Raw genomic sequence first — 27,092 nt, forward strand, 5'->3', positions numbered from 1 at the left:
AGGTTATGCACTATTTCAGCCCGTGGTGTCTGCGCCCCCGACTGGGGACGACGCCCCTTGGGGGGAAGCCCCCTTGGAGGAGTCCCCCTTTTGGGAAGCCGCTTTGCTGGGGTCCCCGCAATTAGGCGGGCCACCCCCCCCGGCAGCACAGTTGGACTGCACCTGAATGATCTGCTCAATGCATCTGGTAACATCCTGCACATGCATCATCTCCTTGAGACTTATAAAATTGTTATATATCTTCTTACTCCATGTGAGTGGGTCAAAATAAACCCAAGAGCTGCAGCTGGTTAAGTTCCCCTGATTGAGCGAGCTCCTTGGGAAAAACCATTTTTTATAGCTCATGTGGTAGGTCCACTTTCGTAGGTACAGCTCAGAGGCCGCATACGCTTGCAGCACATCCCTAGGTAAGTTATAAAAAATGTAAAAGAGGGTCTCCGTTTGGAGCTTCAGAAGCAGGGAGAGACGAATTTGAAAGCGGGTGTTTAAATAGCAGCTGGGCTTCACAAAATGGTCCTCATTATATGTTGGGTCATCACAAACCGGGGAGGTAAACGAGGAAAAGAGAAACTCAGGCGAATTTAAATTCAGCCCTAGGGTAGTCAGATCGGTTCCTAAGGCCAGGATGTTCAATTGGGGGTCCGTCATCTTGATTACCTTAAGTATTCCCATGAGCCCGTAATTCGTTCGATTGTACTTTTTAGCTCTCTCTGTCGTTTCGTATAGGAGTTCATTTAGCGGGATGTTTTCCTCTTTGGGGGGGGGTCTGTTTGCGTCTTCCCCCGCGGGGGTGGTGCTGCATGTAAAATCATTTGGCGCCTCTTCCTTTGAATGGTCCATGCGTTTATTACCATTCGTTCTGTTTGTTTGTATCGTCTTCGTCTGATCTTCCATCGGTTGTCTCTCCTCCGCGTGGGCGTTATTGCCCCTTTCAGGGGGGTAATCCCACCCGCTCGGGGCATATTCAGCGGTGATTTCTCCACCACCCACGACCCTGTTGGGGCCCTCCGAATATGATTTTGCCTCTCCTGGGTGCTCTCCCCCGGGAAAAGGACCACCCACGTTTTCCCCTTTTGCTAAATTTACCTTAACAGAGGGTTCATACCTCTGCATAATTTTTTTGCCTTTTTTGCTTCTACCACTGTCAGCATCTATTTCTGTGCTGTTTGGTTCCTCCTCTGGGTGGCTTCCTTTCACTTCTTTGAGTCCCTTTTGGGGGTCTCCTCCCCCCTGGGTGGCACTACCATCTATGCCTTGGCGAAGGCATTTCCTCTGTGTCTCCTCCTTACTGTTTTCACTCCTCTTCGAAGGACCGTCCCACTGTGGGGTCCCACTTGAGCACTTAACCTTGGTCCCCATTTCGCCCCCCCCAGTAGAGTAGCAGCTTTCACCTTGATCTCTAAAATGGTGATCTCCCCTCTTTTCGCTCATTTTATTTTCCTTCTGGTTAGCAGATAGGAGGCTAATATTTTTTTCTTCGGGTTGAGCCTCACTGAGGGGGGTCTTCTGATCTGCTTCTCCCTCGTTAAGTGTTTTTTCCCCTCCTCTGTGGAGCTCACTTGGGGAAGCGGGAGTGATCATCCCTGTAGGATCTTCCCCTTCGCTCGGTGCATTATTTTCGTCTACCACATCCGACCCTTGGTCATTCGTTTCGCTATTCATCATGTCGTTGTCTTCCCCTTTGCTACTTCCTCCCGCATTTTTTTTCTTTTTTTTCTTGGCCAACTTCATGGGATTCTTCCCCTTTTCTTTATTTCCCCTCCCCATGCTTCGTGCAGGCCTATCTTTGTCTGCCCCTGCTGGGGTTCCAATTGTTCAGCGGTGCAAACGAGCAGAATGTGGGGGGCAGGAGAGGTTCGCTATGTGCTCTGTCCTTAAGAAGTGGAGGTGGTGGTGCCTTCACCGTGCATGCCTCGTTCCCGCGATGGGTGTAATAATCTGATTTGAAGCGCTCCGAAATGCTTCCCCCTGCTTCACCGTTTCAGTTGCCCTTTTTCCAGCTCACACGTAGGGTACAAAATTTTGTTCGCTCAGTGGCCACCCTTACGTTCGCGTTAGCGTTAGCATGAAGTTCAGGGGGGGTGTACAGGACGTGGGGGGGGATTCACCCATATGTGTCACGGCCCGGCTGTTCCTTTGTTCGTTTGCTTACTTTTTGTTTGCTTCTTTTTTTTCACATCCGAGTGTCAATCCGTAGGTGGAAATAACGCGCGCACAAAGGGTGTACGCGGAAATTAGGGGGGACATACCGGGGCTGCAAGCTGCCTTTGAAGGGGGGAAAAGGGAGAGGCGCAAAAAAAAAAAAAAAAAAAAACACGAAAAAACAGGAAAAAAAACACTCTTGCGCTACATGAAAGCAGCCAACTGCTTAACATCCCGGGGGGTGTCCCCGTCTGCCATTTTAGATGTCCTATCTGGGTGCTAAGCGCAACCCGAGTGACTGTCGCGAGAAATAGCAAAGGGGGAAATTAGCCGAGTATAGATAGTCTACCCAAGCAGCATTTCACAATTTTGAAATATTGTGTACAGCAGGGAAAAAAACATCTTGCAAATGCACTTTCTGGGGAAAAAAAAAAACTCGAGTTGCTTTCCCGAGGGGCACCTTTTTCCAACATGCCCCGAAGTAGCTCCTCACAAGATGGTGTCCGCGTGAATTTCTTTTTTTTCCCCAAGTGTGAAATGTTTGTGCGTGCCTTTCTGCATTATTTCACAAAAAGGTAAGCAACGTTGGCGCGGCGCTAACATCACGATAACAGAGCTATACCACCGCCATAACGCCGCGATACCACCGCGATGACACACACCGGATGGCGCCTTCCGCAAACAGGCGTTCACCCCGCACCCTACTTGAGCCAAAACGTATGCCCAGCTAAGCACAACGCGGGGGAGAACTCCACAAAATGGCACTTTTCACACAAAATTGAAACGTGAAAAAATTTGAAAATTCTTTTTCCCAGTTGCTCTTTAATTTCGCTGCATGTTAAGCCGCATTTGTGTGCTAAATTATTCGTGTACTCACGTTTGAAGCATTTCGGGAGTTTTTTTTTTTTTTTCCCCCATGTGATACTTCGCAGATTGACCCGTTGATTGGCAGACCGTTCGTAAGAAGGTGTAAGGGAGCTGCTGAAAGGGTAAGGAAGCGGCTGAAAGGGCAAGGCAGCTGCTGAACGAGCAAGGCAGCCGCTAATCAGGTGAAGCCCCCCCCTGGAGGTTATCCACCGAAGGAGAGACGCACAAATGGAGCTGAAGAAGGCGCTCCTCTGCTGCGTGCTGCTGGCAGTCAAACGGGCAGTTGCGCCCACAGTGTACTTCTCCGGGCTGGACATAAAAAATATGACAGGCAAGTACAAAGAGATAGAAGAGAGGCATGCCAAACAAAATGTGAATGATATATTTTTTCGCGAATTAAAAAAATCGAATTATCAACTGAACAGCAACATTATCGCACTGAGCACATCGAGGCATTATTTCAACTACAGACACACGAGCAATTTACTGACCGCCTATAAATACCTGAAGCATGTCGGGGGAAACCTAGACAGAAACATACTGCTTATGGTGCCATTTGACCAAGCTTGCAATTGCAGGAACATAGTAGAAGGCACCATTTTTAACGAGTATGAGAAGCCTCCAAGTGAAGATTTAAAAAAAAAAAAAATGAAAGAAAATTTGTACAGCCATCTACATATAGACTATAAAAATGACAACATACGAGATGAACAAATAAGGAGAGTAATTAGACATCGATATGATGCCTTAACTCCAGTCAAAAATAGGTTATACACAAATGGGAACAGAGAGAGAAATCTTTTTATATACATGACTGGCCACGGAGGAGTGTCATTTTTTAAAATCCAAGATTTCAACATTGTCAGCTCTGCAGAATTTAGCCTGTACATACAGGAGCTGCTCATAAAAAATATATACAAGTACATTTTTGTAATTATTGACACATGTCAGGGGTACAGCTTTTACGATAAAACGCTACATTTTTTAAAAAAAAAAAAAATAAATAACGTGTTTTTAATGTCCTCCTCGGATAAGAACGAAAATAGCTACAGCTTACACTCGAGCAAATATTTAGGCGTTTCCACGGTCGATCGATTTACGTTTTATTTTTTTTCCTACCTGGAGAATATGAACAGAGTGTACGCACACGAACCGCATAAAAATGCAAAGGCCTTTTCCCTATATAGCATCTTGAATTATTTAAAGACGCAGCATTTGATATCGACTCCGACCATCAACAGTTCGAAATTTAGCGCCTCCATGTTTATGCATAGTAAAAATATCCTTTTTTATGACTCCTCCGGTTTTTATGTTAGTAAAGACGCGGAGGGGAATGCTTTGGAGGGGCTGGGCAAACACCGTTACGACGCCAGCCAGAGGACAGACAAAACTGCAACCCGAAGTACCTGTCTGGGCGACTTAATCACATGTGGGCATGTGAAAAATGAAATACACACCCACATGGGGAACCTCTACTCGCGCAGCAGCTACTACAGCAACGTCGAGGTCTTCTTCAAGGAAGAGTCCCACTTCACGGATTACTACTTTACCGCCGAGCGCTTTGCCGGGGGGTACTTGCTCCCCGCTCTCCTTTTTTTAGTGGTGATCGCGTTATGCCTGCTCTTTTTTCTGTTCACGTAGGTTGCTCTCTCGCGGTATTGCAGTGAACATTCAGGCAGTTTGGGACTTTTTTTTTTTCACATGTCGTACATTTCGCTGTTTTTGGCTGAACGGTCAGGCGGTTTGGGACTTTTTTTCCTCTTTTTGCGCTATTTATTTTATTTTTTTATTTTTTTCGTGTGCGCTGTTGCTTCGATTTCCCGCACCTTGCCCGCTCGGGGAAAAGAAAACTTTTGGCTGTTTGGCAAAAAAAAGGTGATTACATTTTTATCTTCCAAAAAAGAGCACCATTGGGGGAATTTCCAAATGCCCTCGTAAAGGTAAGCACATTGGTGAGCAGCATTTAAGTAAAGCGTCCCTTTTTTGCGCCCCCAAATGGTTACACTATGTTGGTGGCGGCGATCGGTAAGACGGTTGCAAATGTTCCAGGCGCCTATTCGCAGCGATGCAAGTTGGGGCACCCCAAGGGGGGGCCAATGCGCGGGCGGAGACGTGCATACACACACCCGGACGGATTAATGGGCACACTTGCCAAACTTCAGCAAATCTGCAAGGAGAAAGACACGCGCGTACCCCCGCATATGCGTTCGCACATGAACATGTGCGCATACTGTGCTAGTGCGGGCATACAAAAAATGCAGTTGTGCAGGTGAAAATTGTAAAGTAGAAGAAGCCGTGCACCAGGTGGAGCTACAAAAGATCGACCAGATAGCACTTTATTTTTTTTTTTCCCAAACACATGTATGCTTTGCTCCCCGTAGGGAGTTACACCGCGCGAAAAAAAAATTGACTGCAGCTGCATGCGTACGTATATGCGCACATATATTCTCACATACATGCGCACGTGCGTGTTTTTTTTCCCCTTTTGCGTGAACCGTGAGGGGGTAACACGTATTCCTTGCCCTTGGGCGGATTATTCGACAAAGACACTCCGCTGCCGCAGACTGGCCAGGTAAATTCGTCACCACATTTGGATTTTTCCAGATCGGTCTTCATCCTTCGCGTTGCGCTACTCCCGCTGAGCGCTGCACATTGTGTGTACTTACGTGTGTACGTATGTACGTATGTACGTATGTACGTATGTACGTATGTACGTATGCATGTATGCATGTACGCTTTTTTGTGTTTTTTTTTTTTTTTTTGTCCCGCGCGGCAAAACTAAGAGTCGTCAACACTTTTAAACAAAGACGAAGGGCGGCATTGTGCTGATGTGCGGCTGCTACGAGTGCGCGCGTTGCGGAATAGATGAGTTGGCATTTTCCTACACAAGTACGGTGCTCCGATTTGTGCCAATTTCGCCCTGGTTCGCTTCGCTCTGTTACAATGCGGAGCGGTGGAGGTGGACACTTCTTGGAAACCTTTCTGGCGGCCTTCCCCCATTAGCGCACGCCCCGTTTGCCAATTCGTTTCGCTGGTGTTACTCTGTTGTGTGCGCCGCGCGTCTGTATTGGTGTCTGCCCGTTTTTGCTGCTCCGAGCGTAAGCATTTGTTTGGGCTAGCCCTTTCGCGTTCACCTCGAGTTGTCCTTTCTTCCCTTCGATAGGTTCTTAACAACTGTATGCGTTACGTCCTGCTTGTTGTTTAGTCTTTTCTTCCGCCACCGCTTCTTCGAGCGGCTTTGTGGCAGGTTAGCTGAAAGGGGCCCTCAATTCCCCCCCCCCCCCCTCCAAAAGAAAAGTACCCCCACACAGGAAGGACAGCCGCACCGAACGATGGACGTCAAGCACGTGGAGGGCTGCGAGTACCACGCTCGGGAAAGCGATCGGGAATGCAAAGACGAAGTGAAAAAAGTGATAGACAAGCTTATACACGAAAGGAAGAAAAACTTTCAAGGGCAAGACAACTACTGCGGCAATTCATCTATGAGCATATGTCCCAATGTGTATTGTAACATCTACACAGATCTGTACAACTGGTTTGGATTTAAAAATTGCAAAAAAATTGACACGGAATCTTTAAACACCTGCTTCACGGATATAGCCAACGGGGGGGTGGGTTACTACGAAAAGTTGATCGTATTGGGAGGAAGAATATTAGAGCTGTACAGCGAGCTGCACTTCTTCAACAGGTATAACCACGAAAAGGATGAGGAGGTTCTCCAAGACTTAAGAAACATCAAATCGGTGAAAGAGGTTGTCTTTCAATACCTCTACGTGCAGAAGAGAAAAAATCGAGTCACCTACAAAAACAGTTTGTACCTATTTGGGTACTCTTATCTGTACACTCCTCTATTTTTTAGAAACAAAAATTCGATTGTAAAATATGTGAAGGCATGCATAGCATACGCGGTTAAGTTCAGCGGTGCGAATATCTTTTCTTGGATGCCTTCTTTGATTGAGCATATACATCACTCCCAGAAGGTGAAGCTGTCCGAGCTGGAGGAGGAAAACGAGCTCATACAGGACCTGCAGGAGTTCTTTGGCTACCAGTTTGACTACGTGTTGCCGCGAATAGCCGAGTGCTTCAGCCAGCACAATTTGTACATCAGCAGTTCGCACCTCACGGGGCTGCAGATCGTCCGCATCTTCGCCAATGAGTACTTTTCCCTGCTGGCCGACGTAAGCGGGGGAGCGGCGGAACGGCGGTGAAGCCGTGTGCGAGCGCGGCAAATTGGGGGGGTGAAATGGCCCGACGGGGGCTGCTCTGCTATGATGTGTCACCCCTCCGCATGCCCGTTTCTTTCCCCTCCGCACACCCTTCTTGCACCCCATCATACACCTCTTCCCCCCCCCGCAGGACGTCAACATCGAGGGGAAGGAGAAAACCACGTGGGTGCGCGAGGAGACGGAGGCCTTCCTAAACTCCCACTGCATCGAAATATTCAGCGGCTGCATGCTGTCTCTTCACAAGTACCTCGGTGAGAAGGGGGTGAAGGTGGCTAAAATAAAGGCAATATTTGAACAGCTGCTGTCCTCCTGCTGGGTGCTTGGAAGTGAGAAAAGGAACAAAGTGTGGGCCTGTGCCCTTGTGCAGAGGCTAAGGCAAGTGCAGCTGCTCACCCAGATCACCACCATCGAGAAATGGTCCTACAGCATCAAAAAGTACAACGATTTGAACATCCAGAATTTTGTGAAAGACATATACAGCTTTAACAACATCAATGGGAGCGTCTTGTCTCCTTTCCAACTGCAAAACGTGAACATTTATCTGCCCCCCAAGGAGGGCCCCCTGAAGGAAATCCCCTACTACACCACGCTGGCCGACCGGTACCGGGACCGCTTCCCGCGCGGGAGCGGAGGCGGAAGCAGCAACAACCGCGGCAGCGGCAACAACGGCGGCGGCCACCGCGGCGGCAACTGCCAACTGTACGACGTTTTAAATAACATCACCAGCACCATATACAAGCGCTTCCGGCCCAGGCGGCCCAGGCACAGGGGGTCCTCCGGCGTCACGCGCTTGGTCTACACGAACAGGGACGACTGCCCCCCAGGTAGGCAGCGAGGAGGGGAAGCGGGAGGAAGCGGAGAAGCCGAGAGAAAAGGAGAGAAAAGGAGAGACAAAACGAAAAAGCGGGAGAAGCCGAGAGAAAGCGGCTCGCACGATTAACCCGCTCGCACTAGCGAATGCGTTCGCGTGAACACACCCCGCCGCCCTGACACCCCGCAGACATGAGCTACCACGACCTGAAGGCCAGCCTTTCGTCGGACGAATCCACCAAGTACGACGCTGCCCACGAATTGGACGTGGACGATGAGGCGGAAGACACCTACGGGGAGGAGGAAGACCCATTAACGCGGAGCACCCGGGAGGAAAATCTTTTCACGCGGTACCATGCAGGCGGAGGGACCCACGTAAAGGGCCCCAAAACGGGGAAAAACGGAATCCCTGTGAAAATAAAATACATTAAGGACGCAGCGGACGATCGGAACTCCAAATACGTCATAGAGATTCCCAAGCGGGACTTGGCGGGCGGCGGCGGCACGAACCACGTCAAGGCGGGTAAGTTTTACGAGCGGTGGACCGATAAGCGGTGAAGAACGCGCCAGCGGGTGAATTTTTACCCCTCCACACACATGTTGATTGTGCACGTGTAACCACCCCGCGCACCCCTCCCCTTCTCAGTTCTCTGGGGAAATGGCAAACAGGGCCTGGAAATCAAACTCCCCTCCGAGAGTGACCTCATGCCGCACGTGCGAATTAGATGAGACGGGGTCGCCCGATGAGGTCCCCCCATAGGCGGAGGAAGAGCAGACCGCCATTATGTGTGTAGGTGCCCCCATGTAGTGAAATAGTGGATTATCGCCTATTTTTTTTTTTTTTTTTTTTACACAAAATGGGGGCAGCAAATGAGGAACTCTTCTTTGGTGCCCTCCCACAAATGTGTAGTTACATATTTTTTTTTTTCCATCACTTTTCCTTTTATGTGTACCGCTGTGTCATCCCTGTGCGAATGCAGCGGGGTCAGCGCGAAACGTTCCACTTGATGGTCAGCAGCATGATGTGTATTTTTTTTCCTTTTCACGTACGGGAAGAATATTCCCCTGTTCCTCTACAGGCGTGTTGCAAACGGGGGGGAACAGCAAAGGACGGATAGGCAATGCGAAACGGAGTGGGGGTAGAACAAAACGCATACAACAAAAATAGTTCAGCGGTGTTCCGTGTGAAAGTTATGTTTGTCGCGAATGTGGTAACCCCTGTAGGGAGGGAAATGCAAAAAGGAAAAAAAAAAAAAGAAAAAAAAAAAAGTCTCCACCTTACTTCTCCTATGTGGGGTCCCCCGATTGGCCGCACAAATCAGGCGAGATGACCCAGGGCGACTCTTCCCTCACGCCTGCACCTTCCTTCTGTATCGTTTAGGAGGATAAAATGCGAAGAAAAATAACGACGAGCAAAGCGCAGATGGTATTAAAAGGATAAGCAGATCTACGATTGTAAAACGCGCTACGAGCAGGAACAAAAAAAAAAAAAAAAAAAAAAAAACAGTTAACGTAAGTGAACGGCGGAACGTACGTACATGACATGTGCGTGAAGAAACGAAATGTATGCACGTGGCTGCTGGTCCTCCCAGCAGAAGAGAAGTAGAATGGGGAAAGATTGAGTATGAAGAAGAAGTAGGTGCTGCAGAGGGGGGCTGTACACCGTGCCGGCACCGCGTCGTACGCAGAAAAAAAAAAGGGGGGGGAGGTACCCCCGCCGGGATGCTCCTCTACATAAGTGAAGCAGCCCCAAGCGTAAACATGTACTTACATTGTATACGCATTTCTGTTCAGCTTCTTTGGCCCCCCAAAAAGGAAACAACGAAAAAACGAAAAAACGAAAAAAGAAAAAAAAAAAAAAAAAACTTCTCTCCAATTAGCATGTTTACGTGACGTGTTTGTTTGTTTTTTATTACCCCTATGAGATTTTTTTCCGTGCGTACGTATTCACCCACATAGCAGGCAGTGGCCTCATGACATCTTCGTCGTGAAAATAAAGAAAAGAGCGATTACTCGTTGCGAGTTTGAGTGTACTGTCGTTGGAACGGCAGTGAAATGTACCACTGTGTGGCTGTGAGGTTGCTCGGATGTTCATACGCATAATAATACACGTCGCCGCGTAACGAACAAAGGGGAAAGATATAGGCTTTGCGAGAAGCGCGCCACGGAGCTTGCCCTTCGATAGAAGCGCTGTGGTAGTGGAGAGCGGCCAGCGGGAGGGGTAGTAGCGACTTGAACGAAAAAGCGCGGCACAAGTGAAGTACGCGCGAAAGCGAAGCACACGTGGAACACACGAGGGTACCGAAGCGCAACTTACGCGACGATCTGCACGGCGATCTGCACGCCAACCTGCACATCAACCTACTCAGCAACAGCGAGGCGCAGAATGGATAAGCTCATGAACAGCAACAAAGTCAAGCTGACGGTGGTGCTGGTGGGGGGGCTGTGCTCCCTGGCGTTGTATCACATGAAGAAGAAAATGAACTTCTCCCACTTTTTGTTTTCGAAGAACTGGTTTAGCGAGTTCTCCCTCATGTGGCCTGGCCAGGCCTTCAGTCTGGAGATAAAAAAGGTCATCCACCAGGCCAAGTCGAAGTATCAAGTAGGTCCCTCTTCCGGGAGCGGTCCACCCGCTGTGGAGTGCACGTTTGCGCTTCATAGTTTGGCCTGTTTTTTGCCCCATATTTTGGGCTATTTTTTGCCCATATTTTGGCCTATTTTTCGCCCCATTTTTTGCCCCATATTTTGGCCTATTTTTTGTCCCATTTGTTGCCCCATTTCTTCGCCCCATATTTTCTCTCCATTTTTCCCCCTTTTCGCCCGAACCGCAGAGCATCCTCGTGTTCGAGAGCAGGACGTTCGGAAAGGTGTTGGTTCTGGACGGCGTGATCCAGCTGACGGAGAAGGACGAGTTCGCGTACCACGAAATGATGACGCACGTGCCCATGACAGTCGCCAAGGAGCCAAAGAACGTCCTCATCGTGGGAGGAGGAGACGGAGGAGTCATCCGCGAATTGTGTAAATACAAGACCATAGAAAACATAGACATTTGCGAAATAGACGAAATGGTCATTGAGGTCTCCAAAAAGTTTTTCAAAAGCATTAGTTGCGGATTTGAAGACAAGAGAGTTAACGTTTTCATTGAGGACGCCAGCAAATTTTTAGAAAACGTAACCAACACGTATGACGTCATCATCGTGGATAGCTCCGACCCCATCGGCCCAGCCGAGACTTTGTTTAACCAAAACTTTTACGAGAAGGTGTACAACGCGCTCAAGCCCAATGGCTACTGCGTCGCGCAGGTAGGGAGGGGGCAGCTGCTGAGCGGCGCTTCTGCGTGGCGCCTTCTTTACCGAGTCCCTTTGTCCGCCGCTCCCACTTCCACATGGCCGCTCCCCCCCCGCAGTGCGAATCCCTGTGGATCCACGTAGGAACGATCAAGAGCATGATGGGCTTCGCAAGGAAGCTGTTCAAGAAGGTCGAGTACGCCAACATCAGCATCCCGACGTACCCCTGTGGCTGCATAGGTACGTTCCTCGCGCGGAGGGGCGAGCCGCGTGGCTGATGAGTGGGGCCATGCGGGTTGCGTCGCCTCGCCTCCCCTTTTTCACCGCGCTATGCCTCCCCCTTTTCACCGCGCTATGCCTCCCCCCCCCTTAGGCATCCTCTGCTGCTCCAAAAGCGACACGGGCATGTCCAAGCCGAACAGGCGCCTCGAGACGAAGGAGTTCATGGACCTCAAGTACTACAGCTACGAGAACCATTCGGCCGCCTTCAGGCTGCCCACCTTTGTTCTAAAGGACATCGAATCTGTGTAGCTGTGTAGTCGTGTAGCTGTGTAGCGCGCTGCCTTTCATTTTTTGGGGGGAATCCCCAACGAGTGGGTTTATGTGCAAGCTAAGCGATGTTACCCCCTCCTCACCTTCGTCATTTTTAAAATGTGCAAAATAGGCCGGAAAACTTTTTTGGAAAAAGGAAAAATTTGTGTTTCATTTTTTTTCCATCATATAGTACCTTCATTTTGTGCATCCCCATGTTATATTACATTACGTTACATTACATTGCAATGCATTTCTTTTTTTTTTTCCCCCCTCAACCTTAACTTGGTTCCCATTTTGTGTTAGCGGCAGTTGCGGACCCTTTGCGGTTACTGTTCACATGCCTCGGTTGCATGCGTGGGCCATAAGAAAAGGACATCCTGGCGCAGCTGCTCCATTTCAAATGTGCACAACAGCATGTGCTTATGAGTGTATGCGCGCTGTAGGGAACGGGAGAAAGGGCTTCCCAGTCAGCCCCCCTCATATGTATCTGTTCCTTTTAAACTTTAAAAATGCTATTAAAATTTAGCCAAATTTATTAAATTTTAAGGGGGAAGCAGTTTTTAAAAAATTGCAAACTTTGGCATTTTTTATTTTATGGGAACGAGGAAAGCTGCCTGTTCGGGGGAGTGTTAACTTTGCGCGCATCAGTTGGATGGCCATGATGTGCAGGGAGCAACTTTTTTTTTTTTTTTTTTCCTTCCCATAGGTGTATATGCGTACATACATTACATTGCATCACATTGCATGCGCGAACTGAGCGAAATGAGCAAAGAGAGCAAACCGAGCGAACTGCCCACCTTGACGTGCGTAGGGGGGAAAAAAAAAGCGTAATTTTTCCAACCCGTTCTCCCAAAAATTTGACCGATTTGTTTCTGCATGTGCCGGGGCGTCCTCGTTGCGTGGCACCACCATGTAGTGATGTGAAAACAGGTGAGCGTGCGTGCGGCACACATGGGTACATGTACGTATGTGCGTACGCGCGCATGTGCGCATGTGCGCATATGGATGTATACTTACGTACATACGTACATACGCACATGCACATATGCAGGCGGAGTGGTCGCGCCCCGCTGCCGGGGAACACCCCTTTCTTAGCGCACTGCCGGGCGGAAGGAACTAGAAAAGGAGTAGCAAGATCCGGCATATGCGCCATTGGCGAGGTTTACATGTGCGCATCGGCAGGTACATGCGCGCATGCATATGGGCACAATACACTGCGCCGTACGTAGGGGGGCCGTTTAATCCCCACGCGCACTTATATGCCCCTACGTACGTGTTACGTGTGCCGATTTCGCCCGGCGGCCAAATGAGAGTCGTTTTTTTTGCACGTTGCCACAAGGGGGCGAACATGACGCGGTGAAGGAAGGAGGAGAAATGCCTCAGCAAAGCATCCTACCTGCTGCCAACGTGGCAAGGCAACCTACGTGTGCCAACATGGCGAAGCACGTATGTACACGTACAGGTGGGCAGGAGCGCCACCTGCCCATGCCAACATGCATATGAACATACGTGCAAACGTACCATATGCACGTAAGGAATGTACGCGTGATGCCTAGGTATACGCGCAAATGTACATTGCGTATGTTATGTTAGCGGTGCGTATGTTTAACGACACGTATGTTGAGCGGTGCGTATGTTTAACGGCACGTATGTTGGGCGGCACGTATGTTGGGCGGCACGTATGTTGGGCGGCACGTATGTTGGGCGGCACGTATGTTGGGCGGCACGTATGTTGAGCGGCACGTATGTTGGGCGGCACGTATGTTGGGCGGCACGTATGTACTTCTTCCCCTTTGTATATATAAACGGCCCCGGGGCGCGAGTACAGTACACGCGCTTGCGTTCAGGCGCGGCTGGCGCTGAGAACATATGCTCACGGCGGAAGAGGCATTTTTTTTTGCTGCATTTATATAATAAATAACCCTCCACCATCATCCCGTCGGGGGCGCCAGCGGCGGTGGAATCTTAAAAAAAAAAAAAAAAAAAAGAGGAAAGGGCGTCGCAGCGCGCCAACTTAACTCGTTCCTCTTCCCGTTGCGGTCATCCGGTCGTTCAAAAATATATATGAAAGGTGAAGCGGGGTTAAGCGGCAAAGTGGTAAGCCGCAAATTGGCCAAGTGGCAAAATGAAATACGGCGCAGCGAAAAGCCCAAGCAAACGGCAAACCGCAAACCGCAAAACGCAAATCAATCGGCAAATCAGCGGGCCATTTTTTTTTTTCGTCCGCCAGTTATATACCTCCGCCACATGTAGATGGATGGATAGCAGATAGTCCTTTTAACCATCGCGGCAAAATTAATTTTTTCTTTTTTTTTTTCGGCTAAAAAATATTAACCAAAATAAAAAAAAGCGCAGCGAATAAAAATTAAAAAAAACAATATAGCAAGCAGAGCAAAGCACAATAAAGCAAAATAAAGCAAAAAAAGCAAAACAAAATTAAAACAAAATTAAAACAAAATATAGCATAGCAAAGCAAAACAAAATAAAAAAAAAAAAAAAAGAATAAAATAAAAAGCTTCCCAAAATAATTAGCAAAAAACGTAAAACTCAAGCGATAAGCGTTCCAAATCGAAACGTATAAAACGCGTAAAAGCGAAAAAATAAAAGAAGCCCGCCTGCCGCTAAAGGAGAGCTTCCTTTTTTTTACCGCTCAATTTAACTGTTGCGATTTGATTTAACGTAACAAATTAAATTGCGAAGAAGGCGTCCCTTCCGCGAGCACATACATATAGATACATACGTATCGCAGCGTATAACATACGCGTATATACTTACATATATTTTTGTACATTTGCGTACGTTCACGCCGGTCGTTTGCCCCCCCATTGCCGCGAAAATGATGAAGAAGGCCGCGCTCTCGATCCTCCTGCTGCTCCTGCCCGTGTACTCCCTAAACCTCGACAATGAAAACCAGGAACCAGAAGAAATAAACACCATCACGGGAAAATTGCAAGTGCAGAACAGCGAGCACGAGAAAATCCTCAGCATCATTAATGAAATTTTTACCAAGAAGGAAGAGAGCTGCAAGTTCTCTTTTTCCAATAATGGATTTAGATGTGCCTTCAGCCGATTCGACGTTAATTTTAATAACTCATCCAAGGCAGTCAACGCGTTATTTACTAGCGAAAATGAACAAGTGATTAAGGATGCCGCTGAGGAGTATAAGGTACGCCTCATGCTAGAGCTACACAATTTGAGGCCACCCAACACAAATTTGAAGAATTTTAAAAAGAACTTCCAAGGCATATGCATGAAATTCTTTTCTGAATTGAGAAGGAAATTTTTCCACTTGTATAGAAATGATGAATCTGGCCAAGATGGTGAAGGTAGCAGCCGTGGGGAAATTACCAGTGGGGATCAACTGACTGAGCGAATGGAGTCCTCCTACGACTCCGCCTCTACGGAGGATGGCTCCAACGCAGGAAAGGATGGAAGCCAAGACCTCTCTGAGTTGATGGAAGAAGATGATGAGCACAACCCAGATGCTCCAAACATGCAACAGAGCAGCTACTCCTTCTCCTCACACACATCCAAGAAAATTATGTTCGATGGAAATAACGTAATTGAAGAGAATGAGAGCTCCGTGAACGATGGAGGTGATGACCAAAGTGAGGATCTCCAACAGGGACCCATGACTAAGGAGAAGGCAGTCTCTATCATGCTTAAGAACACCTCCTTCACCATTGAGGGTAAATGCACCGAGGAAGATGAGAAGAAAGAAAAGCCATTTAGCGTCTTCTTTAACAGCCAACTGAGCAGAAACCACTTTAGCACTGTGTGCAACTCGAATGGAAAGAACTTCCTCCGAAAGGCAGATGGTGGCAGCCCCTTCCCCGTGGAACCACTTAACCCAGATGATCTCAACAGAATGATGGCTGACATGTTAAAATTCTTTGAAAGCCAAAGTGACGGAAATAGAATGCTCCTACCCTTTTTGGGCAAAATGAACTTTATGGATGCCCTCGGAAGTTTGGGACTCCCACCTGGTCTCGACTTGGAGAGCATGTTCAACGACTTCCTCCAGGGAAACGGCACCCCATGCTGCAGAGGCGCGCGACCAACCATTGGCGGCCCATCCAACAAGCAGGACCCCCCCAGCGCGGACGACTCGGATGAGCAGCACTGAGCTGATTCGCGGCGCGACGGGGAGGGGGAGGACTAACAGATGACATGAATGAAAGATGAAGGGTAAAACGACAAGAGAGGCAAAAGGCACAAAAGAGGCTAGTTAGAGAAAGACCTGCTGTGAACATTCCCCCCATCCGCGCCCTTACGTGCATACATGAACTGTACGCACGCGAGGCGGCCGTCTCCGAGCGGGAGGGCCCCTCCAAACGGATCACCCGGATGAGCAGAAGTGAAGAAGTGCAAAAGCGCAGAACCGCAGAAGTGCAAAAGCGCAGAAGTGCAGATGTACCATGCACCGTGTAACTTTACATTTATCCCTGCGCCCCACGTGCATACAAGGCCATCTCTATACGGGGCTACCTACGCATGCGTGTGTGTGTGTATATATATTATATATATATTTTTTTTTTTTTATGAATCCCATTTTTACCTTCGAGGGTGTGCTTGTGCGTATGCTGCAATGATGTATACAAATGGATGTGCGCTTGGGGAGGGGCCGTAGGGTTACCAACCCTCTCTCCTCCCCGCGCACAACGTGCATGTGCTAGTTTGTATAATAAAGAAATGTGCATGCGCCGCGTTAACCACGTACGTCCAGCAAAAAAAAAAAAAAAATTCCGCCAAGCTGATGAGCAGTACGTACATGAAAGGGAAAAAAATGAGCAGATCAGATGAGATCAGATCAGCCGAGACGCACATGAAGAAAAAGAAACAATTAAGGAAGTAAGAAGAAAGTAAGAAGAAAGTATCACCGCCCCCTCAGTGCATCGTTTTCATTTTTGTTACATATATGCATATGATTTTACGTGCACGTGTGTACATAACTGCTTTGAAAGAAAGAATTATCCTTGTGTAAATATATATATATATATATATATATATATATATATATATATATTTATATATATTTATATACGTGCCGCCTTTATATTTATATATATATTATATCGCTGCATCATTACCCGTTCACCAGTGCGCAATTTTTTTTTTTTTTTTTTTTTAATTGATAAAAAATTAATAAATTTGTAAAAAAAAAAAACTTCACACGCACACATATATGTTTGGGCCATCCACCCGTGGCTGTCGGCATCGGGTCGGCAGAACTGGTCCTGCGTGAGGGAGGCAGCCGATGACGCGGGTTAAGATGCCACCATGGAGGGTCTACAAAGTGGCCTATCCCACCCCCTACTGGGCTAATTGTAAAAGGGTGTAGGCGCATCCCGTTGTAGCCAGACCCCCTAGCTGTTGTAATCGCCCATGTGGCTTTCCCATTGGCATGAAAGGTTGCCCACGTTCTCCTTCCCCTCTCTGTGAGGGAAACCGCCACTCCTCCCATGGTCACGTAGAGTCACCCATTGTGGGGTGTAGCCCCTTCGAATTTTGCAACTACTTCATCTTTCTTTGCCTATGATGTGGGGTGCCTTTTTTTTTTTTTTTTTTTTCTCATCACGAAATTGTTCATTTGGGAAGAACATCGACATTGAAAAGGTAAAAAATAAAGCGGCCCATTCGGGGGTACCAATTTATATTTCCGATGAGCGAACTTTTTAGAAAGAACAATCATCGGGCCACCCTTGGCGAATTCCTCCTTGGGGGGTGGCATGCACCAGGTGGGTCACCTCAGTTGGGGGCACTTTCGGGATGTCTTTAAACAGTAGGCCCAAAAAAAGGGGACCCCTCCATCATATGCAAAACTGAAGAGGAGCCAAGTGCCTGACAGCAGAGTGTTCTCTTCAGGGAAGTTTCCCCCTTGGGGAGTGACAAAGCAATCACGATGGCGACGGTCAACATGTGTGTTATCTGCACAGCGGGGTGCCTCCCCTGGGTAACTTGCACCACCATGGGTGTGTAGCACGGGAAGGAATAAAACGGCACGTAAAAGTGGTCACCAAATGGTCACCAAATGGTCACCATGGAGCTGATTGCCCACCGCAGATATGTGTACCTTTTAGGTTGCTAAAAAAATGACCCCCGAGGAATTATCTTCTTTTTTTTAAAGGCAATGCTTTTTTTCATACATATTATGCGCCCACTGTGTGCCGCTTTTCTTTTTTTTTTTTTTTTTTTTCCCCCTCCCGTCCCTATTTAATAACGCCTAAATGGGGAATAGGCCCCCAAAGTAGCTGCCAATAGGGGGGAAGAGCCACGTAGGCACGTGAAGTTGTCGCCCCGCCCCCTCCGCAATTTCACACGCCCATCGTGCTGTCAGTATTTCTTTTCGCCCGTTACACCAAGTTCCGTGCATGCGAAAAAAACAAAGTTGGGCGTTGCCCTGCTAAAATTGCAAAATTTAACGTTTAAAATTCACCAAATGTGAAACCCCAATTGGCCAAGTTCACCCAGCTAACCCCAGAAAACGCGGAAGAGGAAGGATATGACCTCTCCCCCCCCTGTCATCCCTTCCCGGCGAAACAAATGCTCTTAAAGTCCCCCCCTCAACGAACCAAAAGAGGAACAATTCCCAATTTCCTTTATGACTAAAGAGAAAAACAAAAGGAGCCACACAAAATGGAAGTGAACAAAGAAGATATCTGCGAGCTGAACAAAAACAGCTACCCCAATTTTTACCTGGCTGACTTATTTTACATTTTGCAGTTGGCACATATATCGCCAGATGAGAAGAACGAAACGTGGGTGAAGCTGCAAGATGAAATAAAAAAAAATAACATGTACCCATATTACAGCTATGTATGCGAAGAATTGAACATTCCTGTAGACCAGGACCTTTACAATTCTTTAAAGAAAAATGCGGACGAAGAAATTAACGAAATAGAAAAGAAAATCCAAGAGGCCTCCGAAAATTTTGACTCTGTTGATACCAAAAATGACGTTTTACTCAAGGCAAATTTTTTTTGCAAAATTGGAGACAAGGTTAGCAGACCCAGTTCAGCGGGACATTCCTCAGGGGGGCGTTCCTTTTCCCCCTGTGGGAGAAGGACGGCTGCTTTTCGCCGTTCGTGTGTGAGACCCACTGGAATGTTGGCTGACAAGCGTGGGTGTCACATTTTCCTTGCTCTGCATCCCACCCGTTGCGTGAGTTACGCAGCAAATACCCAGCATACACCGCCCCCTACACACCAACCGCTCCGCACACCAACCGCCACACACACCTACCCCCCCGCAGGAAAATGCGCTGAAGGAATACGAAGAAGTGTACAAGAAGGGCATAGGCATTGGCGTCAAGCTGGACATCCTCCTCACGATCATACGAATAAGCATCTTCTTCAACGACTTGAAAAACACCAAGAAGTATTTGGAGCAGGCAAGAACGCAGATGGAGAAAGGAGGGGACTGGGAAAGGAAAAACAAACTCAAGATTTACGAAGCTTTGAACTACATTATGATTAGGAACTTCCCAGAAGCCTCCAAAATTTTGATCGACGCAGCGTCAACGTTTACAGCGACGGAAATCATTTCATATGACGAAGTTATATTCTACGTTGTCATTCTGGGAATTGTAAGATGCTGCGGCGTTGGCATTAGCGTTTGCGAAGCGGGAGTTTTGTTCCGCCGCATGTGTCCACGTTGTGGGGCCCTCCCAATTTAACTTCCACAAAAGAGTCACCCTCTTATTTGCCCTCTCATCTACCCCCTTATTTACCTTTTTTTTTTTTTTTTTTTTTTTTTTTTTTGCCTGACTCGTACATGCAGATGACAGAAGAGAGAACCGTGTTGGATAAAAAAATTCTGAACAGCTCGGTGATTTTGCAGGTCACGAGCAGCGATGACGACTTGCAGAGTTACATATCCTCCTTTTACCACTGCGATTATCGAACGTTTATGGAAAAGACAATCAAAATAGCCATGCGAGTGAAGAGGGACAAATACTTGGGAAGGCACTACCGATATTTTATTCGAAACACGAGGGTGAGAGCGTATAGGCAATTCCTGGAGCCCTTCAAAAGCGTCACGCTTAAGAACATGGCGTACGCCTTTGGGGTCAGTGAGGAATTTATTGAGAGCGAAATTTCCTCCTTCATCGCGAATGGCAAGTTGAACTGCAAAATTGACAAGGTGAACGGTTCGATAGAGAGCAACCAGCCCAACGAGCGGAACACGCTCTATTTGAACACGATTAAAAAGGTAGGTTTCGCGCGCGCGTGATTGTGAAGCGGTGTCTTCCGAGGATTTGTCCGGGGCGGAGGTGCACATTTATGCACCGGTGTGTCGACCCATCGGGGGGCGCATTTGCCCTTCCATTTGAGTGCCCCCTTATCACATTATCCTTTCCACTGTACAGGGGGACATTCTACTAAACAGGATACAGAAGCTGTCCAGGGTTATTGACATGTGACCGGCGATCTCTACCTAATAGCCGTTGTGTGGCTCCCCTTTTGCGTGAGCCGATTTCCCCGCAGGGCGATCACGGCCACGGTTGTGATGGGCCATCTGTTCCCTACCGCTGCGCTGCTGCGCCGCTACCACCTTGCAACAATTTTGCGGCCATTTTAATTTTTTTTTTCAAAACGGCGGTTCGTTTTTCCTTTTTTTTTAAGACAATTCTTACCTGCACAGTGCAGAGTTTTATTTAAGCACACTTTGTTGCTGTCTTCCACGGTTTCACGTCGGTCGTTGCCAGGCCCCAGCACGAACGGTTGCATTTTGACCCGCCAAGCGGAAAAAAAAAAAAAAAAAAAAAAAAAATACGGTAAACTGCAGTGGAAATGTGCAAAATGGCTAGCCGGCAAGGTAAAAAAAAAGATATATACGGTAAACTGCAGCGGCAATGTGCAAATGGCTAGCTGGCAAGGTAAAAAAAAAGATATATATGGTTAAGTGCAGCGGAAGTGTGCAAAATGGCTAGCTGGCAAGATAAAAAAAAAAAAAATACTATTAAACACGGTTAATTGCGGTTGAATGAACAAAATCGCTAGCTGACAAGCAAAGAAAAAGGCAAATCGTCGACGGGGACAAAAACGGAAGGGTCATGGGAGCCATTCGCGGCAACTGTGCGAAGCATCTCCCAGATGAACGACTCCTCCGTTGTGGGGGAGGCTACATACACCCACTTCTGTACCCACTAATTCACGCACGAACCAACTTAGAGGTCACCCCAGAGATGTACTGCAAGTAGGCCGTCTTCAACAAGTAGATGTCCCTGTACAGACTGAAATGCAACTTGTGTATGTTAGTTGTGCTGAAGGGGTGCAATCGGAGGGGCTTAAAAATAATTTGCAAAATTTTATTTTCTCCCTCAGTGTTAAAGATAGACGAATGGCAGTCCTCCTTGAAAATGTAAAGAAAAGATTTCACATGGTGTAAGGCATATTTTGACGTAAGTGTGTTTGTAAGTTTATACAGCTTCAAACTCATTTGGTAATTGACCAGTGTGTCTTTCTCTCCGTGGATAAAATGAATTTGCAAGTTGGCAAAAATGCTACTCAAATGTGTTGTTCCCTTTAAGTCGTACAGTATTTTAAAAAACTCTTTCAGCACGGAGATGTTGTCCCAGTGGACATAGGGGCATTTTTTATTCATGACAAACCAGCTAAGTAGAAACAGCACACTATTGCTTAAAATGCTTTTCACCAATTTCTGCGTGTTCGTGAATGGAGCGACCAGGACGACTCTATCTACAGTTATGTTTAATTCGTTTCTTAATTTTTTTTCCAGCTCTTTCTTTCGCTGCTTTGCACTTTGCAGGCTTTCATTTACGCTGACTTTATTGGGGGCATTTTCGCAGCGTACATTTTCGCGGCGTACATTTTCGCGGCCTGCATTTTCTCGGCCTGCATTTTCTCGGCCTGCATTTTTGTGAATCCCCAGTTTTAGCCTACTCCTTTGCTGATAGTTGGTAACGCTGCAGCAGTAGTGGCTGCTTCTCCCTTGGTGTAGTTCCACGGAGGGGGGTGCTTTATAGGGGGTGTGTTTCCTAAATGGTTGGTTTTGCAGATCGTCTTTGTCGTCTTCCCCTTGGGCACTTGCCCGTGGGTCCCCTCGTGGCTGCCCATCAGCGGCTGCGGCAGAAGGTCCATTCACAAAGACATCCCGGAAGGTTAATATTTTCCGCGCGTCATACACGTACTCGTTAACTCTGTTGTTGCTGCTACTGTTTAGCTTGATGGACAAGTCGTTTCCCTCGTTTGGGGGTTCCCTAATGGGCTCCCTTTCCTTTCGGTGGAATGGCGTTTTGCTCTCCCCTTGGAAGAAGTCGTTGTAGAGGCTCTTCGCAATGTCGAGCAGCAGCTGCAGGCCGACGCAGCACCCGAGCGAGTAGCCCAGGATGTTTACGGACACGCGGGAGCGGCTAAGGGGGTTACCGCGGTTAGCACTGCCTACACTTCTAACACCGCTAGCACTGCCTTCACTGCTAACGCCGCTATCATCTCCAACGCTGCCAACACCGCTGGCGTCGCTTCCCCCCCCGCGCAGCTCCTTCAAGGCCTCCTTCAGCGCCGCCAGCGCACTTGTCTTGAACGTCAGGGGCGAGGGGTGGCCCGTGCTGTTGTTATACGCGGGGTAGTCCAGCAGCAAAAAGGAGTACCTAACTGGGTTCCTCCTTTTCCTCTTCTTGTAGATTAGCGGCCCGTATATATCCGTGTAGTTCAGCTTGCCTTCTTTCACTTCCCCCCCGCGGTTTTCAAACGAGGGGTTTCTCCCCTGCATGTGGTAGGAAATGAAGTCGAACAGCTCGTCCCCTTCGCTGTCGCTCCGTTCTATGAAGAAGTCGTATGCGTCGTCGTCTTCGACGGAGTTTTCGCCCGCGTCGTGGGGGCTCTTCCCATGGGGGGCCTTCCCGAGGTGACCTCCTCGAAGAGGGGCACCCCCCGACTGTGCATCCTCCCCCTCGCTGTCCCCCGAGCGCCCCCGCACCCTCTCCCTGTAGTAGTCCAAAAAGTGGCCATAATTCTCAGGCCCAAACGAGTCGCACTTCCGACTGTACTGCTCGTAGTACGTTACAATTCGGTTGTATATTTCGGTGGCGTTTTTGTATAAATTTTTGTGGAAGAAGATGTTCGGGGGTAATGGGGGTAGTTGGGGAAACCGCGGCAACGGGGGCATTTTTCTCTTTGCCCTTCCCCTCTGGGCGGGGCTCCCACTGCTTGGTCCGTTTCGCTCCCTCACATGATGGGGAGCAGCCAAATTGGGGAAGAACTCATTTGCCGAGTCGTGTTCCTGTTCAGGTGGAATGCCCCCCTTTGGGGTCCCCCTCCGTTGCTCTCCCCCGTTGGGGCAGGACTCTTCCTTCTGCTCGTTTTGCTTGTCTCCCCCGTTGGGACAGGCCCCTTCCTTCGCCTCGCTGTGCTTATCTCCCCCGTAGGGATAGGCCTCCTCCTTCTTTTCGCTCCCCTCCCTGTGCAGGTTTTTTTTTATTTTCCTCCGCTCCAATTTGGACAAGTACCTTACATACTCGGACGGGGGTATCTCTGTGGCGTACCGCAGAATTTTATAAACGGTGCTTAGTGAGTCCATGGACTTCATATCCTTCCCTCCAAAAATGACCCACAAGAATATGGGGACTGGGGGGTCCCGCCTCCTCCCCTCTGTGTGCTGCTTTACCTTTTCCAAATTTTTTTTCTTCACGTGGCTGAAAACGGAGTCGTACAGCTTGCCGTTTATGAAGTTGCGTATTTTGAAGTTGTTCACGTCTGCCAGGGGGGTCCTCCTGCCGCCCCGTTCGCTCGGCCAGGAAAGCGGCGAGGAGGTAGGCGGCGGAACGGTTTTCCCACTCCGCTGGGTATTCCCCCTCCGCTGCGCATCCCCCCTCCGCTGAGCATTCCCACTCCGCCGCTTATCCCCCCTGAAATAGCTGACCACCCCGTTCAGGTAATTGTGGTAATACTGGAAGAGGAAAAAAATATTTTTACAAGTGTAGGGGAAGACGGGCTCTATGCTGCTGTTCCCATAGGTCATATAGACGCATGAGCAGTCGAACAGGGAGTTGCTCGCCGGGCTGACACGTCCTTCTCCCAAGTGGGACTCCTCCGTTGTAGCGTCCCCTTTCACAGTTGTGGCCATGTTAAGCAAGTTTCCCATTTGACCCCCATTCGTGTGCAGGTCACATCGGTTGTCCTTTTTCGCGCTGCTCTTCGATAGCAGCCCTGTTAGGCTCTTCCCCCAAAGGGGCAGCGTGTTTGCCTTTTTCACCTCCTCAGTGGTAATGCCCCCGGAAAGAGTGACCCCCCTTGTTGGCTGTCCGCAAACGAGAGGGTCTATCCCTCGTTTGGTGGGATAAACATCGGGTGAAGTACCACCCCCCAGAGGGGAAGGCACTCCACTCAAAGGGGGAACACTTTTCAAAGAGGCGAAGTAACTTTTCTTGGCGCACCTGAAGGAGCACTTATCCACGAAGTATCTGTTTCGCTGCATGTTTATTAAGTAGTTGGCTGCCCGACCACTTATTGTGCTGCCTCCCACACCATTTACTCCTCCTCCAGTTGGCACCCCTCGGTGTACCCCCTTCTCCCCCGTTTTGAAAAAGACCCACGAGCCATTATTTATGAGCGAGTGATCGCTTGTCGCCTTCTGAATGCGGAGGGAGTTCCCTGTCTCGTGCACATCCAGGGGGGGAATCAAATAGGCGTTGTAAATATAGGGGTAGCTAAACGAGGCGGTGTTATGGTCAACCAAGATGATGTCTTTTATGGGTTGAATCAATAACTCGAAATTAAGCCTCATCAACATGAGGCTGTAGAGACTTTCCCTGCTCTTGCTACCACCACTGCTGGTGTAGAAAAAAAGCTCATACCAGGTGTTTTTGAATTTAAAAAAATGGGCGTCTTCCTTTTCTGTTCTTACTATGGGCAGGGGCAAATTTTTGGTCGCCTTACCTTTGTGCTTATCTAACTCGCTCAAGGGAATGGCTTCTTTCGGCAGACTCAAGATGGGTCTCTCCCTAATTTTGGCGCTTTTGCAGTTGGACAGCACGTGCTGGTGCCTCTCCTCGCGCGGGCATATCTTAAGGTTCTTCACGTACACGTTGTTTCCCTCTCGGAAGAGCTTCACCAGCTTGCTCTTCTGGGAGCGGCTGTTCCTATTCGCTGCCTTGCTGGGCGGGGGGTCACTTGGGCGGTCAGCGGGGTGGTCAGCTGGACGGGTTGTAGACCGCCCACTTGCGCTGCTGCCCAATGGACTGCGCGGCCGCCTCGCGGGGGAGCCCACGTCGCTGTGAAGAGATCCGCCCGACCCGCGACTCCCTGGGCGTCCGAAGGCGTTCTTCCGTACAAGCTGGCGAGACCATTTCGACCTACTCCTCAAGTAGTTACTATAAAGATGACTGAGGCTAAATTTTTTTTTTATTTCACCATGGGGGGTGCTTCTATCGTCTTCATTGGGAGAGTCCCCATTTGTCTTTCCCGCAGGTAGATTGAAGTTTACATGCAGCGGATCCTCTCTTTGTGTGCCCTCCCTTTCCCAGCTGGGCACTTCGTCTGGCACTGCGGTTAGCTCATCACTGGAGGGTTTGCTCAACTTCACGGAGGAGATTCTTTTCGCCTTCGTTAAATTTGAAGACGTCTGGTTGTTTTCTTTTGTGGAGGGGCGTCTCTCTATTGCAGCATCATCTGTGAGTCCGTTGATACTACTGACCATATGTTTGGGGCACGACTTTTCTGCCGCTTTCCCATTTTGACTACGCCCCTGGGTGGGTTGCCCATAAAAGAGGTTTTCACAGAAGATATGCTTTTGCTTCCCCGCAGGTGGGGAGTCACGGCGAGTGCCTTTCCTATGGTGACGCCTTCCATTCGAAGTCCCTCCCCTTTCGTGTGTACCCCCAAACGGTGTGCTGCCCTCATCAAATGATTCGTCCGGATGTTCCCTCTTCACCAGATGTTTACTTAAACATTCTGATGCAGGCTGCCCCTCCACGTCAACCTCCCAACATTTCGACGTGGCGAGGTTACCCGGCTGGGGGGTCCTCTTCACATTTACGCGCTTTGCAGAAGTTGCACAAATTGCAGAAGTTGCAGAATTAATTTTATGCCTCCTCCCTTTTTTAAAAAAACCACTCAGGTGCGCACATTTGACTCGATCGGACAGTCGCGTCGTTGCCCCCTCCTTCAGGGACTGTTCCCCTGCACACCCGCGCGAGGAAAGATTGGCAGACTTGTCTAGTTCATCGCACGGAAAATAATTTTCTCCTTCGGGAAGGACGAACTGTTCCCTCGCTGCTTCTGTTTCTTTCTCGCCATGTGCATCCTTTTTTTTCGTCCTTTTATTGGAACTCTTTGCGTGCGTTTCGCTCACGTGGGGACTCCCCATTTTTATGTTGCTGTATCTGAGAGGTGCACACGGCATATGTCACGTAAGGGACTGTCCACTCCAGCAGCACATGAGTACCTCCCTATTTTTATTTTCGTTTATCTTAAGTCCCCTCCGATGAGTTATTTTTCCCTTTTTGGGAGGAACTTCTCCATTTTTTTTTTTTTTTTTTCCCTGAACAGGTCAGGTTAAACTGATCTTAAACTGATCTATCCCTTCTCCCCACCAGGAGGGGAAGAAAAAAAAAAAAAAAAAAAAAAAAACTCTTTTGCAACACTTAGTGGAGACAAACATAGCAAGTGGCGCTCGTTTGGGGGTAAATCGAAGCGCCGCTAATCACAAATGAGCGGTCACTTGTGTGCCAGTCGAGCTTATAACAAACTAGAATAATTCACGCCCAGTGGCACCCCTTTTACAGCGTAGTTGTGCCGTTTGCCCAGCAACGCAGCTATGCCGATTGCTCTGCAGTGTAGCTCGCCTCCGCGCGTTTCCGCGTCTGGTTGCTGCGGGGCGAACGCAATTATGCGAAGGGGGTGCGTCCAGCTTGGGTTGGGAAAAATAGGGAAAAATAAGGCAAAAATAGGGTGGAAAAAGGCGAAAAAATGCATCTTTTTCGTCCTTTCCCTCTTTCCCTTTATTACCTCTTTCACCTCTTTTCCGAACTGGCGGTTGAGCGGTTCGCCCAAGGCGAGCCGACCAAAGAGCTCATCCTTGGGGACCCATTCGGGGTGAAGTTCGCCAACCAGGGAGTATCCCCCCCCCATGGAGCGTGTCCAAATAGGGGGCGCATGCGAAGAAATGCCCCGCTTGGTCCATCCCAATTCACCGTACAGCCAATTACGGGGCGAACTTATTATGATCGCCAACATGGTTATCATTTTGTCACCCCCGTTTTGAC

General features: G+C 48.6%; 7 protein-coding genes across 7 annotated transcripts, besides 19 other annotated features; 5 read left to right on the forward strand and 2 right to left on the reverse strand.

Annotated features, from left to right (window-relative positions):
• Window positions 1–15: 15 nt before the first annotated feature.
• PVX_092050 (hypothetical protein, conserved) lies at window positions 16–1,767 on the reverse strand (the record flags this gene model as incomplete). The annotated part of the gene is made up of 1 exon (XM_001615353.1): window positions 16–1,767. One exon carries the CDS (start codon window positions 1,765–1,767, stop codon window positions 16–18), a length of 1,752 nt encoding a protein of 583 aa, XP_001615403.1.
• Window positions 1,768–2,893: 1,126 nt separating this feature from the next.
• Window positions 2,894–2,933: a microsatellite.
• A 204-nt stretch (window positions 2,934–3,137) lies between these two features.
• On the forward strand, window positions 3,138–4,650 carry PVX_092055 (GPI8p transamidase, putative; the record flags this gene model as incomplete). Its single annotated transcript, XM_001615354.1, has 1 exon — window positions 3,138–4,650. Exon 1 carries the CDS (start codon window positions 3,238–3,240, stop codon window positions 4,648–4,650), a length of 1,413 nt encoding a protein of 470 aa, XP_001615404.1. The 5' UTR covers window positions 3,138–3,237.
• Window positions 3,553–3,590: a microsatellite.
• Window positions 4,181–4,213: a microsatellite.
• Window positions 4,651–6,341: 1,691 nt separating the features above from the next.
• Window positions 6,342–8,774, forward strand: PVX_092060 (hypothetical protein, conserved; the record flags this gene model as incomplete). Its single annotated transcript, XM_001615355.1, has 4 exons — window positions 6,342–7,187; window positions 7,366–8,059; window positions 8,236–8,568; window positions 8,692–8,774. 4 exons carry the CDS (start codon window positions 6,342–6,344, stop codon window positions 8,772–8,774), a joined length of 1,956 nt encoding a protein of 651 aa, XP_001615405.1.
• Window positions 8,017–8,044: a microsatellite.
• Window positions 8,407–8,430: a microsatellite.
• A 398-nt stretch (window positions 8,775–9,172) lies between the features above and the next one.
• Window positions 9,173–9,202: a microsatellite.
• A 614-nt stretch (window positions 9,203–9,816) lies between these two features.
• Window positions 9,817–12,285, forward strand: PVX_092065 (spermidine synthase, putative). Its single transcript, XM_001615356.1, has 4 exons — window positions 9,817–10,647; window positions 10,877–11,347; window positions 11,452–11,572; window positions 11,706–12,285. The coding sequence occupies exons 1-4, from the start codon at window positions 10,432–10,434 to the stop codon at window positions 11,861–11,863; spliced, it is 966 nt and encodes a 321-aa protein (XP_001615406.1). The 5' UTR covers window positions 9,817–10,431; the 3' UTR covers window positions 11,864–12,285.
• Window positions 10,896–10,917: a microsatellite.
• Window positions 12,286–13,402: 1,117 nt separating the features above from the next.
• Window positions 13,403–13,425: a microsatellite.
• Window positions 13,426–14,242: 817 nt separating this feature from the next.
• On the forward strand, window positions 14,243–16,719 carry PVX_092070 (hypothetical protein, conserved). The gene has a single exon (XM_001615357.1). The coding sequence runs from the start codon at window positions 14,703–14,705 to the stop codon at window positions 15,990–15,992; it is 1,290 nt and encodes a 429-aa protein (XP_001615407.1). The 5' UTR covers window positions 14,243–14,702; the 3' UTR covers window positions 15,993–16,719.
• Window positions 14,677–14,709: a microsatellite.
• Window positions 14,878–14,898: a microsatellite.
• Window positions 15,198–15,221: a microsatellite.
• Window positions 15,388–15,437: a microsatellite.
• Window positions 15,891–15,917: a microsatellite.
• Window positions 16,321–16,346: a microsatellite.
• A 1,567-nt stretch (window positions 16,720–18,286) lies between the features above and the next one.
• Window positions 18,287–20,547, forward strand: PVX_092075 (26S proteasome regulatory complex subunit, putative). The gene is made up of 4 exons (XM_001615358.1): window positions 18,287–18,865; window positions 19,119–19,451; window positions 19,646–20,077; window positions 20,235–20,547. The coding sequence occupies exons 1-4, from the start codon at window positions 18,503–18,505 to the stop codon at window positions 20,286–20,288; spliced, it is 1,182 nt and encodes a 393-aa protein (XP_001615408.1). The 5' UTR covers window positions 18,287–18,502; the 3' UTR covers window positions 20,289–20,547.
• Window positions 18,347–18,397: a microsatellite.
• Window positions 18,579–18,674: a microsatellite.
• Window positions 19,855–19,882: a microsatellite.
• Window positions 20,548–21,019: 472 nt separating the features above from the next.
• On the reverse strand, window positions 21,020–25,525 carry PVX_092080 (hypothetical protein, conserved; the record flags this gene model as incomplete). Its single annotated transcript, XM_001615359.1, has 1 exon — window positions 21,020–25,525. One exon carries the CDS (start codon window positions 25,523–25,525, stop codon window positions 21,020–21,022), a length of 4,506 nt encoding a protein of 1,501 aa, XP_001615409.1.
• Window positions 24,100–24,136: a microsatellite.
• Window positions 24,658–24,695: a microsatellite.
• Window positions 25,526–27,092: the final 1,567 nt, after the last annotated feature.

This window comes from Plasmodium vivax, chromosome 9, assembly GCF_000002415.2.
Source record: "Plasmodium vivax chromosome 9, whole genome shotgun sequence".
Classification (NCBI taxonomy): domain Eukaryota; phylum Apicomplexa; class Aconoidasida; order Haemosporida; family Plasmodiidae; genus Plasmodium; species Plasmodium vivax.

What these genes read in the sequence shown, in the direction of transcription:
- PVX_092070 (XM_001615357.1), top strand. Translation starts at nt 14,703, where the DNA reads ATGATGAAGAAGGCCGCGCTCTCGATCCTCCTGCTGCTCCTGCCCGTG.
- PVX_092075 (XM_001615358.1), top strand. Translation starts at nt 18,503, where the DNA reads ATGGAAGTGAACAAAGAAGATATCTGCGAGCTGAACAAAAACAGCTAC. An exon ending in TTTGCAAAATTGGAGACAAG is followed by an intron (nt 18,866 to 19,118) that starts GTTAGCAGACCC and finishes ACCCCCCCGCAG; the next exon opens with GAAAATGCGCTGAAGGAATA. An exon ending in ACGTTGTCATTCTGGGAATT is followed by an intron (nt 19,452 to 19,645) that starts GTAAGATGCTGC and finishes TCGTACATGCAG; the next exon opens with ATGACAGAAGAGAGAACCGT.
- PVX_092065 (XM_001615356.1), top strand. Translation starts at nt 10,432, where the DNA reads ATGGATAAGCTCATGAACAGCAACAAAGTCAAGCTGACGGTGGTGCTG. An exon ending in ATGGCTACTGCGTCGCGCAG is followed by an intron (nt 11,348 to 11,451) that starts GTAGGGAGGGGG and finishes CCCCCCCCGCAG; the next exon opens with TGCGAATCCCTGTGGATCCA. An exon ending in GTACCCCTGTGGCTGCATAG is followed by an intron (nt 11,573 to 11,705) that starts GTACGTTCCTCG and finishes CCCCCCCCTTAG; the next exon opens with GCATCCTCTGCTGCTCCAAA.